The 20,042-nt window shown below is 39.9% G+C and overlaps 1 protein-coding gene across 1 annotated transcript; it reads right to left on the bottom strand.

Annotated features, from left to right (window-relative positions):
- Positions 1 to 394: 394 nt before the first annotated feature.
- olfcb1 (olfactory receptor C family, b1) lies at positions 395 to 12,729 on the bottom strand (the record flags this gene model as incomplete). Its single annotated transcript, XM_081378996.1, has 6 exons — positions 395 to 1,533; positions 4,546 to 4,663; positions 4,752 to 4,955; positions 7,574 to 8,329; positions 10,235 to 10,526; positions 12,533 to 12,729. 6 exons carry the CDS (start codon positions 12,727 to 12,729, stop codon positions 395 to 397), a joined length of 2,706 nt encoding a protein of 901 aa, XP_081235122.1.
- Between the last annotated feature and the right edge of the window lie 7,313 nt (positions 12,730 to 20,042).

The following is a 20,042-nucleotide window of genomic DNA, read 5'->3' on the forward strand; positions in this document are numbered from 1 at the left end:
CAGGTCCAAATATCTAAAGATTCTTAAATCAAGATGTCTTTACTAAAGTAGTAAAATGCCATAAGATATTGTGTCTTGTTTTCTGCTAATATAAATCAAAAGTAAGATTATTTTACTTACCCCATTGGCAGATAATTTAGCTTTTTTAAGCAACAAATCACTTGATTTTGAAAAATCACTTAAATTTGTTTTCCCAGAAAACATAGTATGACATAGTAGATGCATTTTGATTTAAGGACCGGAAACAAGACTAAGTAAAAATATTAAGTAAGAAAAGCATTTTTGCAAAAGATGAAAAATCCAGATTATTTAAGTCTGAAAGATTCACTGTTCTGGCCAAGGAAGCGTTTGTTTGTTGCTGGAATTGCTAGAATACAAGACAACACTTTTATTTTTATCTCGTAGTGTGTCTTTGCGTCAGCGGTAAATGGCGGGACACTGGGGGATCTGTACCGCCTCTATCCATATTAAAAAAATCCTCAGTCTTGTTAGAAATGAAAACATCTTTAGAAATGACACTGATCTCATTCACCGATGGTGCTACTCCAGGGCTGGTGACGCCTGGAGTGATCCGGCCCGCTTCATGTAGTACGGTAATGTTCGCGGTGGCTGTGTCCTCTTTAATGCGTCTAGCCAACCTCCCCATGATTGATGCTCTCGAGTTCTCCGACAGCTCCCACAGGACTATGTAGCACTTTGGGATAAAATGACAAAAGATTATGCCATAGTTGGATGCCAGGATGGCCGAGGCCTGAACAATGTGCCGCTGTTCGGTCTTGTTTCTTTCAATATAAATGGGAATAAAGCAAAGCCAGACAAACAGATGAATCAATATGCTGAAGATGATGACGCCAGTCTCGTTGAAATCATGTGGCACTTTTCTACCCTTGAATGCAAGAACGAAACAAATGAAGGCCAATAGAGCTATGTAACCATGCATCACCACAAAACCTATGATGGAGCCCTCGTCGCACACAACATATTTCTTTAGGCCAGTCTCAGGCCACTTTATATCCGGTCCAGGAGACTTTCCCAGAGTCATCCAGAACAACAGGATGATTCCTTGAGCACCGGTAAGCAGGACTAAATTGATAACAGGCTTGTAGAGCTTTTTAAGCTGGTGCTGCTTGTCCGGATCAAAGGCCAGGAAAGCCAGGAAAGTGCGATAGGCTTTGACCAGGATGCAGGAAACGCAGAGGGTGAATCCGAGCCCGTACAAGACTTGCTGAGCCCTGCACTGGTGCTCGTTCGGCCGGCCGATGAACATGATCACGCTGGCGAAGCTGACCGTCAGCCCCAGGAACATGAAACAGGACATCGTGTTGTCAGCCTTTCGGATGACTGTGGTGTTTCTGTGCACACTGAAAATGATGAAGGAGGTGAACACTAGAATCAAGCCTATCGCTGTGGCCACTAACAGAGCTATGGGATAACTGCCATCCCAAACCAGATAAATCTCCTGGAAATACTCGCATTCACTTGCTCTCGGAGTAGACCATTTTCCTTCGGGACATTTCAGGCATTCGGGGAAATCTGAAAAGGAAAATGATCATGTTATTTTACATGTGCGACAGCAATGCTTCTATCACTTGTTTCTGCTTCTTCTTCTCCTGTGTTTTTATCAGGAGATTCAGTACTCTTTCAGAAGATGTGTAATAGCGCCCCCTACCGTATGAAAATTCCGTCAATGGCGGGGAAAGAGTTAAAATAATAGGCTTGTTGGCAAGAAATACCTCTGAGTGTGACATACTGCAGTGAAAAATGCAAATGAATTTACTAAATATTTTGTCATAACTTTTTGTTTTGACTGATGGGTTTGGCTTAACTCAATAATTTCAATAATAATATTAATAATAAAAATATAGCTGCAAGCAGCAATTACTGGGGCCAAGCAGAATAAGACGACAAGACATGGGTGAAAGAGTCAGACCAACTGCATCAATGAGCAATTAAAGACATTCATTGATTGACATTGATTGTCACTTTCGACCAATAGGTGGCGCAATTACAAAACTGATGTGATGTGGTCAGATTGAAGTGACAATAACACATACAAAGTTTGGTGTCAATATGTCAAGGCATTGCAGAGATAAAGCCTGAATAGTGCTTTTAGCATCATGCCTCAACTTGGCGGCTTTTCTCTGAGAAAATCGGAGCAACGGCCTAGGAGGAGTTTGTTAAAAGTAGGTTTTTTGGAAAATTCAAAATGGCAGAAAAATTTTCATGACGGAAAAGGATGTCATAGGGTGCAATCGAATCGGCTTGAGCTAGGGAATAAGAGGACAAAATAATTTTGTTGATATGCCTTACAGTTCAAAAGTTATTAGCATAAACATGAGTGCAACTTTGGACAGTTGGTGGCGCTAGAGGGATTGGTTTTAAGACACCAAATTTGCTATGGTGACTTTTCAGACTGTCCTTTATCAGGGTGACAAATTTCATAACTTTCCCGCAATCGGTTCTATGGGCTGCCATAGACTCTCAGAGCTGAAGAAGAAGAAGAAGAACGGGAACAGATACAATAGGTGCCTCCGCACCTTCGGTGCTTGGCCCCTAAATATAGCTGCAAGCAGCCATTACCGGGGCCAAGCAGAATAAGACGACAAGACATGCCAACATGTCTAAAAGTGTCAGACCAACTGCAACAATGAGCAATTAAAGACATTTAAAGAGGATTTTAGGCAAAATGCCTGAAAAATCATAGAAACAGTAAATAAAAATATGGTGTAATGGATTATCACTTTCGACCAATAGGTGGCACAGTTACACAGCTGATGTGATGTGGTCAGAGAGAGGAGACAATGACACATACAAAGTTTGGTGTCGATATGTCAAGGCATTGCAGAGATAAAGCCTGAATAGTGCTTTTGGCATCATGCCTCAACTTTGCTGCTGTGCTATACGAAAACGGTTTTGTCTATCGATACGAAATCCATAACTTTTAGTCAGCAAGGTCTGGAGATGATACGATTCGATTTTGGTGAAAATCGGACAAACGGTCTAGGAGGAGTTCGAAAAAGTAGGTTTTGAATGAAAATCAAGATGGCGGACAGGAAGTTCGGCCAAATAAAGAAAACTTGGTATCTATGTTCTCGGCTTGACCCAAGGAATCTATTAAGACCAGTGGCATTACAATAGGCCGAATTATTCAAAAGTTATTAGCCGTTTTGGAAATTTTGTTATAACTTTTGACCACTAGGAGGCTGTTTCGAAATATTTTGAGTACCTTCAGGGGATGGTCTTGTTGGCACATTCTGAGTTTCGTAATATTACACCAATGCATTTGTTTAGTATAGCATTTTATTTCACAAAACTGTATTGAAGTCAATGGGAATTTCATGTTTTGTTCTATTATAGCGCCACCAAGAGGCTCAGTCCCACATTTTTTTTATGTGTCCTCAGAGTGAGCCCATACATATGTGTGTAAATTTTGGTGAAAATATCTCAATTTACTTCAGAGTTACAGACATTTATATGAAAAAAACACGTAAAAAATGACTGACACATGACTTTGATTGAATTTTACTACCCCTTACTATCAATATTTTCGCATTTGGGCATTGGCTTTTAGCTATCGACCTATGTTTCCAAACTTCTGACGGTGGTTTCGTCTCGATCGGACAAGTGGTTTCGAAGATATAGCCTAATGTATTTTATGCACTAAATCACAACGCTACACAAACCGTAAGGCGAAACCTAGCATGTTTGGTATCGTAGGACTTGGCAAGGTTTCAGGAGTCTAATTAGATGAGTCTCGTGAAAATAAGTCGACCACACCCAAAGTTATAAGCATTTTAAAAAAAAATTCACCACTAGGTATTTTTCATATCTCCGGACCAGTAGGTGGCACTGCGCCGAAACGCAGCATGTTGCCTCAGGTCATGCTTGTGATGACATGTACCAAGTTTGGTCTGAATCCTATAAAGCGTTGCGGAGATACAGCCTTACATCTGTTTTCGCAAGCGCTACGTAAAATTTGTTTGTGGGTTTATCAAAAACGGTTAAGCGAATCAACTTGAATTCCATACATTTTTGTCAGCATCGTCTGTAGATGATCTGGTTCGATTTCCGTGTAAATCAGACCAAAAAATTTCCATGACGTGAAAAACATTTTTCTAGCCCTTGTGGTTCAGAAGTTATTAGCATAAACATCAGTGCAAATTTGGACAGCTGGTGGCGCTAGAGGGAATGAGTTGGAGACTCCAAATTTGGTAAGGTGACTGTTCAGTCTGTCCTCTATCAGTGTACCAAATTGCACAACTTTCCCGCAAGCGGTTCTATGGGCTGCCATAGAAGCCCAGTCGGAAGAAAAAGAAGAATTATTTTTGGTACGCCAACAGATACAATAGGTGCCTACGCACATTCTGTGCTTGGCCCATAATAATAAGATCGGGAACAGATACAATAGGTGCCTCCGCACCTTCGGTGCTTGGCCCCTAAATACAATCTGAAGACAGTTCCAGTGTTGCTGTGTTCTGCTATTTGTAGTCAGATAGTCTGCATAAAAAAATGTCCTAGTGAATCTGTGAATGAATTCTTATTTACCGTATCCATCAGTATATTTTCCCTCAGCACAATCAACGCAGTTGTAGCAGCAGGGGATCTTGGACTGGTTCTTCGCAGTGCCAGGACCGCAAGGGTCTGAGCACCTGGCAAAGGGTAGCTGGAGGACAAAAGAGACATCTCAGAGATGGTTGTTTTCTTGTGGAGGTGGTCGAGAGAATAGCAAAAGTAGAGACAGCACAACTCACGCTCTCATTTATCGACTGGTATTCACTGAGGATCTCCACGTCTCCTTTTTTCAAGAGGAATTTCCCCACAATTTCAATAATTCGTTGATCATCTTTTTCCTGCCACATTATGAGGTCGTAGCCATCCACAAAGTCTCCGTTTTCGTCAAAGAAATATCTAGTGCCATCGAGTGTGAAATTCACACTGTGCATACTTTCCAATAGCTGCAAAAGAGTACAAGTGTTCTTGAGATTAAACAATTGGGAGAAACAAAAACACTGGAGAATATGGTGTTTGATCTTGGTAACACTTTACAGTATGGTTAATTTTATTATCTACGAACAATAAACAGCATTTATCATTTTTTTTTTTCAGCTGAACGTTTTAGATGTAAAATATTTGAGATTTTAAGTTAAAGCCACACCGCGGAACTTTTGCGGGCGCTAGGGGCACTAGCCCTGGAACTTTCACGTCGAGCGCCACCTAGAGGCCACAAGCGCCGCAGCACTGTCGCAAAAGTCTAGAAGACAGTATATCAGAGCCTATGGTCACGTGACGGCCGTAAAGCGATACGTTCTCCAGGTCACATGACCTGTTTAACGACGGTCCGTCTCCTCCAAACTTACATAGGCGGTATTTCAAGAGGGCAGCCCCGCTCGGAGCATTAATAGTGTCAAACGCTGTATATTGGCCTGAGGAATCATTTAAAATAACTCGTATGCGTCAACTCTTTAGGTCACAAAGTCCACAGTGTGGCTTTAATATTGCAATACGCATGTACACGGTTTTCTGATGGTCACATGACTATGTAAGTAAATTAATGACAAATATATTTGAAATAAAAAAGCTTGTTGAATTGCACTAATAAAAAAAAATTAAAAAAAAATATTGCTTTAAAGGTGAACTAAGTAACTTTTTTACCTTAACCGAACAGCTTCGGAGTCATTGGAATAGTTATATGACTGTTTTCGGGTTGAATGGTGGTCGTCTCGCACCCCCCTAGCGCCTTTGAGCGGAAAAAACACCTTTGCAACTTTGGGCCGGTGAGCCCAAAGCGGTGTCAGGAAGTATCGCGTGATATCAGGTCTTGCGATGTAACGAATTGCTTTACGGCACTGCACACATACACTATCTAAACATATATGCTAGCCTTCTGTGTATCATACACACCTCAGTGGACATGGCTCGGTGCGTTCGCCGGCTTCTTTGAAAACAAATACACATGAGCAGCGGTAGAAGATGGGAGGGGGGCGAGTCACCAACGAGTTTTGACGACAGTGTTGTCAAATATCTATTCCGAAGCTGTAGGGGGAGCTCTATAGAGAAACCTGCGAGCAAAAAGCGGCAAAAAGCTGCATAGGGCTGCTTTAACAGTTCTTGCATTTTAATCAAGCGGCAACATTCTAATCTGAAAAATGAAGCCTACCCGGAAGTGCGAAAAACTGCAATACATCGAAAATCCGCTAGAGGGAGGTCCCAAAAGGGAGCAAATGTCCATAGCCCCCATGTTAAAATGTCTGTTTTCACAGCATAAATTCATGTTTTTACAGGTTGGTCCCATGGACTTTTATTGTATTTTTCGATAGCTTCCGAGTGCCTGACAACTGTGAGGGGGGTGATTTTTTTTCTAACTCGTTAGTTTAGATCGTATTTAAATATAAAATGTATGACAAATAAGGGCGTGGTTAACTTTGATTGACAGCTTGATTGACAGCTGATAACGAGCATAGGCTGCACCAAGGAGAATGACAACATAAGAAGCGCCATTTTTTAACACAGTTGAAATATAATACTACTGTTTCTGTATCATGAAATGTAGTTTTAAGAGTTTTTCAGGCGAGAATGTAGTTGTTTAAAGCTCAAATCTGTGGTTTATTTAAAGATTTATGAAAATTTTATCCAGTTGTGAGATCCAGCGATGACCGGGCGCTCGGCGTTCATGTACCCCGTCTGGAACAGCCTTTCCTCGGCTAGTCGTTCTGGCGTTTGCCGCGGACTCTGGCGTCTCTGTAGTGGTTAAACATGCGATATAATTCGTCTTTTGTATATCTAATGGGCGATCTTTGGTCTCGTGAATCTATAATTTGATCCCTGGGCAATCGTTTCGGCTGAGGGGAAGTTTCATAACTTTATAAGTATTCAACTTTACTGTTGTATGGTTAGACTAGAGCGCTGACTTTGTATGTTTGACTGAATTGTTTGCTTTATTTGTATAGCTTCTTGTACCTTTTACTTATACTTTTATAATGGCTAATATTGATAAAACAGAAATTTAACAAAAAGAGACTGGGTTGAGTTTTGTCATTTTAAATTTGATGACGTCACAGACGCTTTGTCCATATTTTTTTACAGTCTATGATTTTAATGCACTGCATTTTCAGGGCTTGCCTTTTAGGGTCTGAAATTCAACATGGTTGTATATTTAAGCTGTGAATATTTCAGTTCAAAACATTTCACTCACATTTTCATTATTTAAAATTCAATAATCCACATTCGCCATCCAGACTTCACTTCCAAAATATTCAGTCTGTTTAAAAATTACAACCTATAATATTCAACAGGCAATTTTCAGTCCATTTTATTTTATTGGAAATTATGCAAATGTGTAGCGGTAATGTAGTTCTAGGTTCTAGATCTAGGTTAACGTTGATTTCTACATATACGAATGCATTTTTAATATTTAAACACTTGCAACAATTAGCATCAGTTAATGTATTACGAATGAGCGTGAGTTAACAATGAGCATCAACCTAATAAACGTCATGTTAACCAGCTGAACCTGACAGGGAAGTATTCTTCTCTTATTGTAAGTTCAAAGCGCCGTGGGCTTGAGAGATCTCACCTTCCAGGGAGGGAAGTTGTTGTCTCCGGAACAGGTGGTGTGGTTGCAGTCCAGCAGTGTCCTGAGCCCGTGTGCTATAGCATATATGGCCAGCCTCTCCATGTAGGCCTCTCTCAGATCCACGGCATACAGCACGTCATCTGTAGAGCAGTTCCTGGGCCAAAGCGAGCAGTTCAGTCTCAGCTGCTTGTACTCTTCTATGAAGTCATTTCTTGCTCCTGGCGTCGGCCTGAGGTCTCTCAAGTAGTCTGCAAACCCTGGTATGTTTCCCATGGTAAAGGAAAAGCCAAAGATTTTACCCACTTTGTTTATGTCGGTCATCTTTGTTAAGGGCCGGTAAAGGGCCCAGGCGTCACTCGCGATCCAGACTCTGCTTGTGTTGGTTTGGATCATCTCCTTGAAGAGCTTCTCCACCAGCTGTGGCTTCAGGATGAGCAGCACCACCTTGACGCGAGACTCTCTAATGCTCTTACCAGCATCTTTGATGTACTTCTCCACATCGACGTGGTCCAAGTAGTGCGTTACCATTTTCTCAAAATCGACACATATCGATCCAGCTGACTGTTGCACGAAGCTTTGGTAGGCCGCTCTCCCGTAGTCATCATCTCCGTACACGACACCGACCCAGTTCCATGAGAAATGAGTCATGAGCTTGACCAGCGCCTGAGCCTGGTAGACGTCACTGGGAATCACACGCATGAAGGACGGGTACCGCAGTTTGTCGCTCAGGACCGGAGCAGAGGATGAGGTGCTGACCTGTTGGCAGATAAACATCATGCCTTAACACCGGGTCCTAAACAGATGTGATGCTGCAACATGCAATCAACGTCTTTTCCACGTTAAATATGAGACAATTCTATTTCAGAAATGGTTTGGTAACTCTTTACAATAAGGTTTAATAAACCTTAACATTAATTAATGCATTAACTAACATGAACTAACAATGAGCAATACATTTGTTACTGTATTTGTTAATCTTTGTTAATGTTCGTGAATAAAAATACAGATTTCAGATGATAATAAAAACTTTTGATTTTAATAATGAATTAGTAAATGTTGAAATTATCATGAACAAAGATTAATAAATGCTGTAAAAGTGCAGTTAATTATTAGCTCATGGTAACTAACTGATGTAGTTAACTGATGTTAACTAATGAACCTTATTGTAAAGTTTTATTAACGGTTTCTATCCCTGCAACAACGCAGCTGAAACAACATCATGCATAAAGACTAGAGTTTTGATACGTTTATGATGCTTTTCAGGTCTCTCTTTCATCTTTTTGATGTCTGATAGGCTATGAAGTGTTACTGTATGGAAACAAGCTGCATGAAGATTCTCCACAGAAAAAATAAATAGATTTGGGACACAAGTGCAGGTAAAAGATAACAGAAGGGACATTATATGGTGAATTATTGAAGTAACGTTGACTGTAATGAGAGATTACCTGCGGACACAGGTAGAGATTGAAGAGATTTCCTGCGGACACAGGTAGAGTGTGGACACTGAGATATAGTGGAGAGATTACCTGCAGACACAGGTAGAGTGGAGAGGTAGAGTAGAGAGATTACCTGGGGACACAGGTAGAGTAGAGAGATTACCTGCGGACACAGGTAGAGTGGAGAGAGATATAGTGGAGAGATTACCTGCAGACACAGGTAGAGTAGAGAGATTACCTGCGGACACAGGTAGAGTGGAGAGATTACCTGCGGACACAGGTAGAGTGGAGAGGTAGAGTAGAGAGATTACCTGCGGACACAGGTAGAGTGGAGAGATTACCTGCGGACACAGGTAGAGTGGAGAGAGATATAGTGGAGAGATTACCTGCAGACACAGGTAGAGTAGAGAGATTACCTGCGGACACAGGTAGAGTGGAGAGATTACCTGCGGACACAGGTAGAGTAGAGAGATTACCTGCGGACACAGGTAGAGTGGAGAGATTACCTGCGGACACAGGTAGAGTGGAGAGGTAGAGTAGAGAGATTACCTGCGGACACAGGTAGAGTGGAGAGGTAGAGTAGAGAGATTACCTGCGGACACAGGTAGGGTGGAGAGATTACCTGCGGACACAGGTAGAGTGGAGAGGTAGAGTAGAGAGATTACCTGCGGACACAGGTAGAGTGGAGAGATTACCTGCGGACACAGGTAGAGTGGAGAGGTAGAGTAGAGAGATTACCTGCAGACACAGGTAGAGTGGAGAGGTAGAGTAGAGAGATTACCTGCGGACACAGGTAGAGTGGAGAGGTAGAGTAGAGAGATTACCTGCGGACACAGGTAGAGTGGAGAGATTACCTGCGGACACAGGTAGAGTGTGGAGAGATATAGTGGAGAGATTACCTGCAGACACAGGTAGAGTGGAGAGGTAGAGTGGAGAGATTACCTGCGGACACAGGTAGAGTGGAGAGGTAGAGTAGAGAGATTACCTGCGGACACAGGTAGAGTGGAGAGATTACCTGCGGACACAGGTAGAGTGGAGAGATTACCTGTGGACACAGGTAGAGTGGAGAGGTAGAGTAGAGAGATTACCTGCGGACACAGGTAGAGTGGAGAGATTACCTGCGGACACAGGTAGAGTGGAGAGGTAGAGTAGAGAGATTACCTGCGGACACAGGTAGAGAGTGGAGAGATAACCTGCGGACACAGGTAGAGAGTGGAGAGATTACCTGTGGAAACAGGTAGAGGCTGAGGAGCTTGGCGATGGCGATGGACAGCTCAGAGTACCTCTCTCCCAGAAGAACTTTCACCGGAGCACGGAAGTCGGAGTAGTCTGAGAGCGCTGGCAGCGACCCGTTAACGGCCAGCAGATGCTCCACACAGTGCAGAGCTTTGGTGGGAGAAGCACACGAATCACACACTTCATATCCCAGCTTAATCCCTGGAAGTAATGAAGAGTTGTTGATTTCTTCGATTGTGTAGATGGCACCCAGCGATTGTAGAAATGGGATCAGATCAAAACTGGAAATATAGAGAAAGACACTTCTTAGTATTCATTTCTTAGCTGACCAGCTGTATGATTATTTGTTATTAAAAGATTAGTTCACTTCAGAATTAAAATTTCCTGATAATTTACTCTCCCCCACGTTATCCAAGATGTTCATATCTTTCTTTCAAAATAATATTTAAAAATAAATGAAGGTTTTTGAGGTAAACATTCCAGGGTTTTCTCCATATAGTGGACTTCAACTGGTTGAAGGTCCAAATTGCAGATTCAGAGCAGCTTCAAAGGCTCTACATGATCCCAGCCGAGGAATAAGAGTCTTATCTAGACAAACCATCGCTCATTTTATAGAAGTATTCACAAGATTACCTGTTGACACAGGTAGAGTGGAGAGATTGGAGAGATATAGTGGAGAGATACAGTAGGGTGTGGAGAGATTACCTGCGGACACAGGTAGAGAGTGGAGAGATTACTTGCAGACACAGGTAGAGAGTGGAGAGATATAGTGGAGAGATTACCTGCAGACACAGGTAGAGAGTGGAGAGATATAGTGGAGAGATTACCTGCAGACACAGGTAGAGAGTGGAGAGATATAGTGGAGAGATTACCTGCGGACACAGGTAGAGTGGAGACTCTGGAGTGGAGGTACCCTTGTAAACACATTAACCTGTTTTCCTTTATTGGAGTAAAGTCATAAATTTAAAGGTCCCATATGGGTTTTTATGGGATTCTGTGTGTCATATAGGCTCAGGGTGTAAACTGAAAGCTGTGAAATTGTAAAATCGCTCACTGCCGCAATTTCTTCACCCCCCACAAAACTAGACCGCCTCCAAGCTAAACGGCCCAGTTAGAATTTGATGTATTTTGCTACGTAGAACCCAGGCAACCAATGGGTGTCGTGTTTCAAAACTTAACCTATCCCCGCCCCCTTTCTCGAATCTGAGAAGAAGCGGGAGTCATGTCTGGAGTTAAGTCGTCCCTGAAAACCGGCCATGAGAAATTTATAAATTTATAAAACTACAAATAAGGTTGTACTATATCGTCTACCAGCGGTCACGGGACCTTCATGTTGCTGACACCGCTGCCTTTTCCAGGCAACAGCGGCGCACAGAGAATTGGCAAAAAGTTGGAATTGGCAAAAAGTTCCTGGGAATAAAATATGATCAGAAAATCAACGTGCCTAATAATTCTGCACGGCTTGTATGTGTCCCGCTGACATGTTGAAATAATATTGCATTTTTAATGCTTTATTTAACATCACAACAGACATAATAATTTAAATACTCATAGTCAGATACAAGCATCTAGATTAGGATGTTTTTTTTTACCTCACTATACCAGGAAATAACCTGATTTAGCCTATTATTAAACACTCCACCTTTGCTAGCAAAATAGAAAAAGATCATGCATAAAACAAAGTAATTAAACAAGCAAATTACTGAGTAAATAAGCAAGTTAATGATCAAATAAGTAAGCCCCTCCCCCCGCACGATTATATTGTGTATCGCCGATCTCTCAGGATGACTATAGGACAATATGAAAATGGAGCATATCACCCAACACTAAAATGTTTATTTTTGTTATTAAATGTCCGCTGGTTTGTCTAGATCAGACTCTTATTCCTCGGCTGGATCGTGTCGAGACTTTAAAGCTGCACTGAAACTCACATCTGGACCTTCGACCCACTGGACCACATTGAAGTCACTAAATGGAGAAAAATCCTGGAGTGTTTTCCTCAAAAACCTTCATTCCTTTTCGACTGAAGAAAGAAACACATGAACATCTTGGATGACGTGGGACAGAGTAATTCAACAGGAGGTTTTAATTCTGAAGTGAACTTATCCTTTAAATATAATAATAATAGTACATGGAACCCACAACTATTAAAAACAAAAATGCACTGTCCCTGTGTTTTACTGTAATTCTCAAATGATACCAAGTGAGATTTCAAAGAACTGAACTTGTAAACAGTAAATATGTGAGTGCTGTGTTAGTGTGTTGGTTCACAGGTGTGGATACTCACTCGGTGCAGACGAAGGGCTTAGGTCTGGTTCTCTTGTGGAGGTCGATCACTTTAGAGTGGATGGAGCTCAGGATGGCGATGTTGACGTCTCCTTCCATGTACGCTCCGCACAGGGAGCTGGGAATATCACAGCGGACCCAGAGACCCGAGCTCAGCATCAGCAGGGCCAGCACACGCAGATCCAGGTGGGACAGCATCACGAAAGAACATGAGCACACACATCAAATCAAGCATCTATTTATTGTAAACTGGTTCTGCTTTTCGGGTGACGTGAGCCGGAGGACTGGCAGTGAACAATACCTGTTTCTCAGGGAAATCCCCCTGCTCCGGCACATTTCTGCAGATCTGGAGGAATGTGGAGTTTACAGTAACATTTGTTTACGTTTGGTAGAACGGAGAAATTTCAGGATCTGGTTCAGCGGGTCTGTGATCAATCCACCGTCACACCTAACCAAAGAAACATTCCTGATGAAAGGGGGATCGGGGACATGGCAAACCAACCAACTGAAGCTATAGCTATAAAGTAAAAGAAGTGGTGAGAGTGAAATGTAGAGAGGCTTGAGGCATACACACACACACACACACACACACACACATACACACACACACACACACACACACACACACACACACACACACACAGAGTTTATGGTGTAATACAGTATAATGTTCGACATCTTGACCTTTCATGCCATTGAATGTCTCCTGTATAGTGAGATGTTTTATCTGCTAAACCAGTGATGATGAAGAATGAAGAAGAAGTGGACTCATGTGTTACACATTATCAACCCCAACCTGACACTTTAATAATGATAAATGTACATCACTGCTCACATGGTGCCTAACTCAGGTCATTATGGTGCCTTGCTTGAGTTTACAGCGACAGAGGGAGATTTCCAATGACAGATTTATCTCATATATGTCAATATGATATTATACTGACGGAACCTGAACACAGTTATGCTGTACATACAGTATTAAACATCTCAACATGAAACTCTGAATATGAAAACACAATAAAAGAATACTAAGACAGACACCTGAAAAACGTTTCACAACTTGTGTCCATCTTCTGTGTATTTATCAAAAGATTCAAGTTGGGAACATTATGATCTTTATGATGGATTTGATTTCTAAAGATATATTTTACAAATCTATTTCAAAACTATATTTTCTCATTAATATTCTCATGAACTTATAGTACAGAAATAAAAACATTAATATTTCAGATGGAGACTTTGTTCTCTGGCTTCAGAATAGGGATTTTTTTTCTTCAGGTTCTTTAAAGCCAGAAACAGAGAATGTAGTAAAACGGGATGAACGTGATTCTTCAGTAAACACCGAGTGTAAGTAGAGGAGGCGTGACGGCCGTGACCGCTGATTACTTTCTTATCGTTATCTTTATCTTGCCTCCAGTCAGGACTGTGCTGCAAAAATACGTTTGCTCTATTTGACAAATTATTTTTGTGAAATATACATATCTTTATTATACAATAAACATGTCTTTGTGCAGGTGCAGTGAAAGGGCTGGAGATGCAGCGTAGCATCACACATTCACACACACAAACACACAATAATGAACATTAAATCTGTAACATGTAGCCAACATTAAGAATAGGGTTGTTTTCCCACTGATTAGTTCACTTTGACAACACCAGTGTTATTTGTTAATGTCTTCTGTAGATTTTGATCTGTGTAAGTTTTTATGATATATTTTTTATGAAAAAAAACATTAATAAAATAGTACAATAAAAAAAAAAAAAAAAAAAAACTCACTTATACTTTTAGGCTACCAAACTAATAAGACGTATTATAACAAATAAATAAAAGATATTTGCTCTTTAAAACGAAGGCTCAGTTTGTGGTTCACTATTATTTGATTGAAAACAACAAAAACAATAAAACAAAGACAAAGTCACTTATATTAAACACATATTTATTTATTTATGTATTTATTTGTTAACAGAAGTTATCTTGCGCTTTAATTGCCTCCACTATCGTCGTGTCAATCATCTGTCTCATTCTCGCAGGTCGTGGCTATGAGTTTCAGTAAAAATGTATTTCACCATTGTTACGTCCCTCGTTAATTAGATGTTAATTGTCTAGGCATATTATTAGACGTAAAACAAAAGAAAAGGAAGACAACAATCCACAACTTAGTTGAAAGATTTTAATTCTTCAACTGCAATAAATTAAGTAGTAATAAAGAAATAAAGTACTGAAAAGTAATGAAGTAATGAATATTTACAATTCGTACAATTCGTAACAAGAATAATCAGATCAACAGACAATCTGGGGGAGAGGAAAGAGCAAGAGAGTGGTGTTTAAATAAAAAAACTGAATATAACAAAAAGCCCCTTTAACTAAAGTTAAAGAACTAAACTAACTATCAACAAAAGAGGTAGAAAGAAACATCTTCAGCGTACGAGACGCTATGACTAAACTATACTAACTAAAACAAAAACATACATAATTAGCACCACTCCTAACACTAGTGTGTCTAATACATCTCATAGAAAACTACGTGTGCAAATGTAGGTCGCGACCTGCTTACCTGACTCACCTCTCCCGCCAGTCTACACAAGGTTGGACGGTGAACTGATATGAAGATTTCATGACAGAACTGATCTAACTGCCAGATCATAAAAGCAGCGAACCCCAGACACTGATCAGTCTCTCAGACTGGTCTCTCGAACGAGAAATAGGGATGGCTGATGCGAAACTGATGTTCCGAAACTTTTCGAGATCCCGAAGCGCAGATGTTTCAAAACACTGATCCGAAGCGTGATTCAAAACAAGTTAGCATTCCATTGACTCCCATTAATTGACTAATTCTGTACTATCAAGTTGCGTTTTTTTAACAAGCGGTTTAATCATAGCCAGCTTAAATTTTTTTGGTACGTATTCTAATGACAAAGACGAATTAATGTTATTAAGAGGATCTATGACCTCTGGAAGCATCTCTTTCAGTAGCTTAGTCGGTATAGGGTCTAACATACATGTTGTAGATTTAGATGATTTAACGAGTTTAGTAAATTCTTCCTCTCCTATAGCAACGAATGAATCAAATTTTTCCTCAGGGAGACTACAATGCACTGCCTGATGCGATACTGTAGTAGACGGTTGCATAGTTATAATTTTGTCCCTGATATTATCAATCTTATAAGTGAAGAAGTTCATAAAGTCATTACTGCTGTGTTGCTTGGAAACGTCGGTGCTTGAAGCTTTATTTTTCGTTAGTTTAGCCACCGTTTCAAATAAATACCTAGGATTATGGATTATGGATTATGGGAGGGGGGGGAGGGGGGGCACCAATAATCCTCTCCGCAGTCCGGACTTGGACAATATGAAAACATATTGGTTTATCTAAAGTTATCATAATAACAAAGACATCTCAAACAATGTCAAATTTGCATAAAAATGTCATAATTGAGCGAATGACACTTAATGACAGTTGTCATAAACATGCATAAAACCTCCTTCATATTCATGACGTGTGTCATGTCAGTCTTATGCACACCCCTTCAAGTGAAGTCTTACCACCTTTATTTTTTAGGATTCTTTGAAAGCTTTATATTTCAGATAAATGTTGCTCTTTTGAACCTTCTATTCATCAGAAAATCCTGGGGGAAAATGAGCATATTCAGCATAAGAGAATTATTATTATTATTTTGACATATCCCAGTCTGAACTGTAGTACTGTAAGACTCTGAATATTAACACCTGACCACTCTTGTGGGTGTGCTACTGTAACAGTTAAAAACCGTAGAAGGGTAAAAACATGACATTGGTATGATGTAAGCAACACAGCCTCAACTAATAACATTGATAATGTGTGTGTGAATTATCAAGAACTGGCAATAGTCAATCGTATTGGTGGCACCGAGGGGGCCGACCCTGATCATGAGCAGTGTAATGTTTTGACTGGATGTCATAACATGACCAGACCTATGAAACCACAGGATCGTACCTTCATGCTGCCGAGAGCTGTAGAAAAATACAAACCGGAAGACAGAAGAGAAAAGCTCAGCCAACAGTCCAGCATACATTTATATAGAGAGATATACAGGCATCTAGTGGCTACAAACTGGTATTACAGATACTTTACCTTTACTTCTTTCCAACAGACTATGGTCATATTCACACATCACTGCAGTTTTTAAACCAAACACATATTTGTACGACCTTTTTCAGTTAACTATCCTTATTACTTAATTTTGTTGACTTAATTTTTATAAATAAAAATCAAGCCTCATGCTTTTAAGACTCATGACTCAGAAAACCTCAACAGGCACAAATCAATCTTTGGCCAGGACTCAACTCTGCCTCTTCTCTCGGACTCTGGCGAACACCAGGTGCTTCATGCCACAATACCCTTATCTCGTCCTCCACACACTTCTTCTGTTTCTTTCATCTGTCTAACAGCTCTGTGTTTTCTGATGTTCTACTGACAAGAACAATGACAGAAACACATTTGAACCAATATCAAACATGCAAAAGAACGATCACAATGTTTTTACACAGCTAAGATGGCGTTGTGACCAATCTAAATTCTGCATAAATATGCAATGCTGCATAAAAGGCAGAAAACATAATGTCTGCTCTGACCCGTGCAAAATGCTTTATTAAGCCCACACTGTATTCATAAACTGGCAGCCTGCCTATAATAATGAAAGCACCACCCTAGTAATGCTGATGATACGGTGCTATATGCACATGGTAAAACTGACCAAAGAGATGAAGAAATTTTCTTTGTGGCTGAAAAAATCATGCCTCACCTTAAATCTAGATAAGACTGTATCGATGTTTTTTACAAATCGTTATAAAATACAAAATTGCCGTAAGATCTTAATTGATGGACAAATCATTTCAAATCCAGATCAGGTAAAATATTTAGGTGTTATATTGGAACCAAATTTAGGCTTTAAAAAGCATATAAACAAGTTATCAAATACAATCAAATTTAACATGGCACAGTTCAGATACATTCAAAATTCCCTTACAATCGAGGCTTCAGGAGCCTATCTAAATGCAATGATTGTTCCACATTTTCTTTATTGTATGACAAGTTGGTCACAGGCTTGTAAATCTGTCCTCAGGCCACTTGAGTCATTATATAAAAGTTCTCTAAAGATTCACGATAAGAAAGGCAGACGATTCCATCACTGTCATATCCTCATAAAACACAAATTTCTCAGCTTTGAAAATCTGATGATCCACACAAATCTGTGTTTGATATATAAGATCCTTCATGACATCGCTGCTCCTCCACTAAAAGAGTTTATATCTTTGGGCTCTGAAACAACAGCTCGAGCCACTAGATCTACAGGGCGAGGCGAATGTAGGATCCTTAATCGCAGGACAGCAGTGGCGGTTCTAGGATTTTTCTGTAACAGGGGCCATTAAGGGGCCACATGTTACATTCAGGGGCCAAATACAGGGTACATTCAAGCACACAAAATAATTTATTCAGTACGGTGCAAATACATTTCGGCAGTCATTCCTTTTTCAACCGCTCTAATAAAAAATTATGAGCCAGTAAAGTTCTTAATGATTTTTTTTTTTCATTTATTTATACTGTGCATAAAGGACACAATGCACTTCTTTCTGAATTCCACCTTTTAAGTTTCATAATCATGTCGTCGCTTATAAACAGTAAATTATTGTTAATTGTTTGGGGGTGGAATTGCATCTGTGATCGTGAAGAATTCTTCGGTTGCGCTTCTCGTCGACGATTGATGGGTGGGAATCTCTAGGCACCTTTTTTTTTTTTTTTTTTTAAAGCAAAGTATTTATGATGACCCATAACGAACTTACTTCCAATACTTCCTATATTAATTTTATTAATAAAACAAATGGAAGTGATTTGGCAAGTCAACTGTAAGGTTTTGCCAGCATTTGTCCCAACATTGCAAAGAACCAACAGGAAAATAAATGTGTGCCTGTACTAGCAGCATACTTGTAGTAAATTAATACAAACTTCAGCATATTCTGAATCTCTAGCATTTAATAATAGACTTCTAACCAACATCCTCCTGTTATATCCAATGAGCAATATAATCCTTCAGACAAAAAACATTTTGCTGTAGCAAATTCACAGTTTTCGTTCAAAAATATAAAATTATGTACCAGCAGCTCTCATATAATGCTTGTGGACTTAAGCATATTCTGAATAATTAGTAACATACAAAGCCGCTCTTATTCACAACTAAATAATAAAGAGTTATGACTTGAAATGTTTGCTGTACTACAATCAAAAACAGCTTATACAAAAAAAGTGAATGAACATCTGCACATTCTGCAGAGAGCACAGTCAAAATGTAACTTTTTGTGACTGACATTGCACATATTGCAGTATAACGTACGTATAACAGATCGGTTTACAGCATATTGATATGAAAACTAAACAATAGCCTACAGAAAGCAGCTCTCATACAAAAAATACTAAATAGGTCACAATGAAATTGCCAATTTTCCATACGTTAGCTTTCAACGAAGAGGGTGCCGTTCGTATTTGGTGCTGAGCCATCATCAGCGTCTCTGTTATGTGCGCGTCACAGACTGTCCGCGCACTGCACGTCCGCTTTGGAGTTCCGCATTTTGCTTTCCGTCAATATTACGTTATTAGGAAAAATATATATATATATTTTTAGAAAATCTATTTTTGACATATGTGAATCGATTCAGAATTGTCCACGTCCGCATCGCGATGTATCTAAGAATCGATTTTTCCCCCACCCCTAGGAACAGGGGCCAATCAGGGGCCAATCAGATTTCAGCAGGGACCCTGGCCTCTGATTGTTGTCCATATGAAGACTTTTATTTATTTGGTCAATGTAAATTTCATTATTCATGTATGTATGATGTATTATGTATTTTATTATAACATCAGCCTGCCCAGGGATTACGGGTGGAAATTAGCTCTTGAGCTAAAACCTGGTACTATGCATCTCTCCCCTTGAGGTTAATGTTTATTGTAGGCTGTCCCTGTTTTTCTAAATAAATAAATAAATAAATAAATACATTTTACATTGTGTTCTAGATATTGGTGTTTAGTTTTTGCCTTTTGCTGCCCATCCTGATGACGCTCCTCGGTAGAAGACACACTGTATCTCAAAGGGTCCTTCCAGGTTACATAAATTGACAAATAAATACATATTGTTACATCACTAACAAGCACCAATTAAAGACTGCTACCTGTTATTTTGCCTTGTCACATTCTAGGCGTTCATCCTGTGTGTGTGTTCCTGGAGGTGTTCCTCAACACACTGTCAGCTTATGAGAGTTTGTAATTACATTGACTTGACTTCAGCTTGTTTCTTTTTGTCTCTTCATTGCTTGGTTTGTAAATTGAAAGAATAAGTTTTTTGCTACTTCTAATTGAATGCAAATATTGTCAGTGCACTGAACTTGAAATGTATTTACATGGCTATAATAACAACAACAACAACAACAACAACATACTGGTTAATGCAACAATTAGTATTTGTGTAAACTAATTTACTGGTTA

This window comes from Scardinius erythrophthalmus (assembly GCF_964197995.2).
Source record: "Scardinius erythrophthalmus genome assembly, chromosome: 11".
NCBI classification, from domain to species: domain Eukaryota; kingdom Metazoa; phylum Chordata; class Actinopteri; order Cypriniformes; family Leuciscidae; genus Scardinius; species Scardinius erythrophthalmus.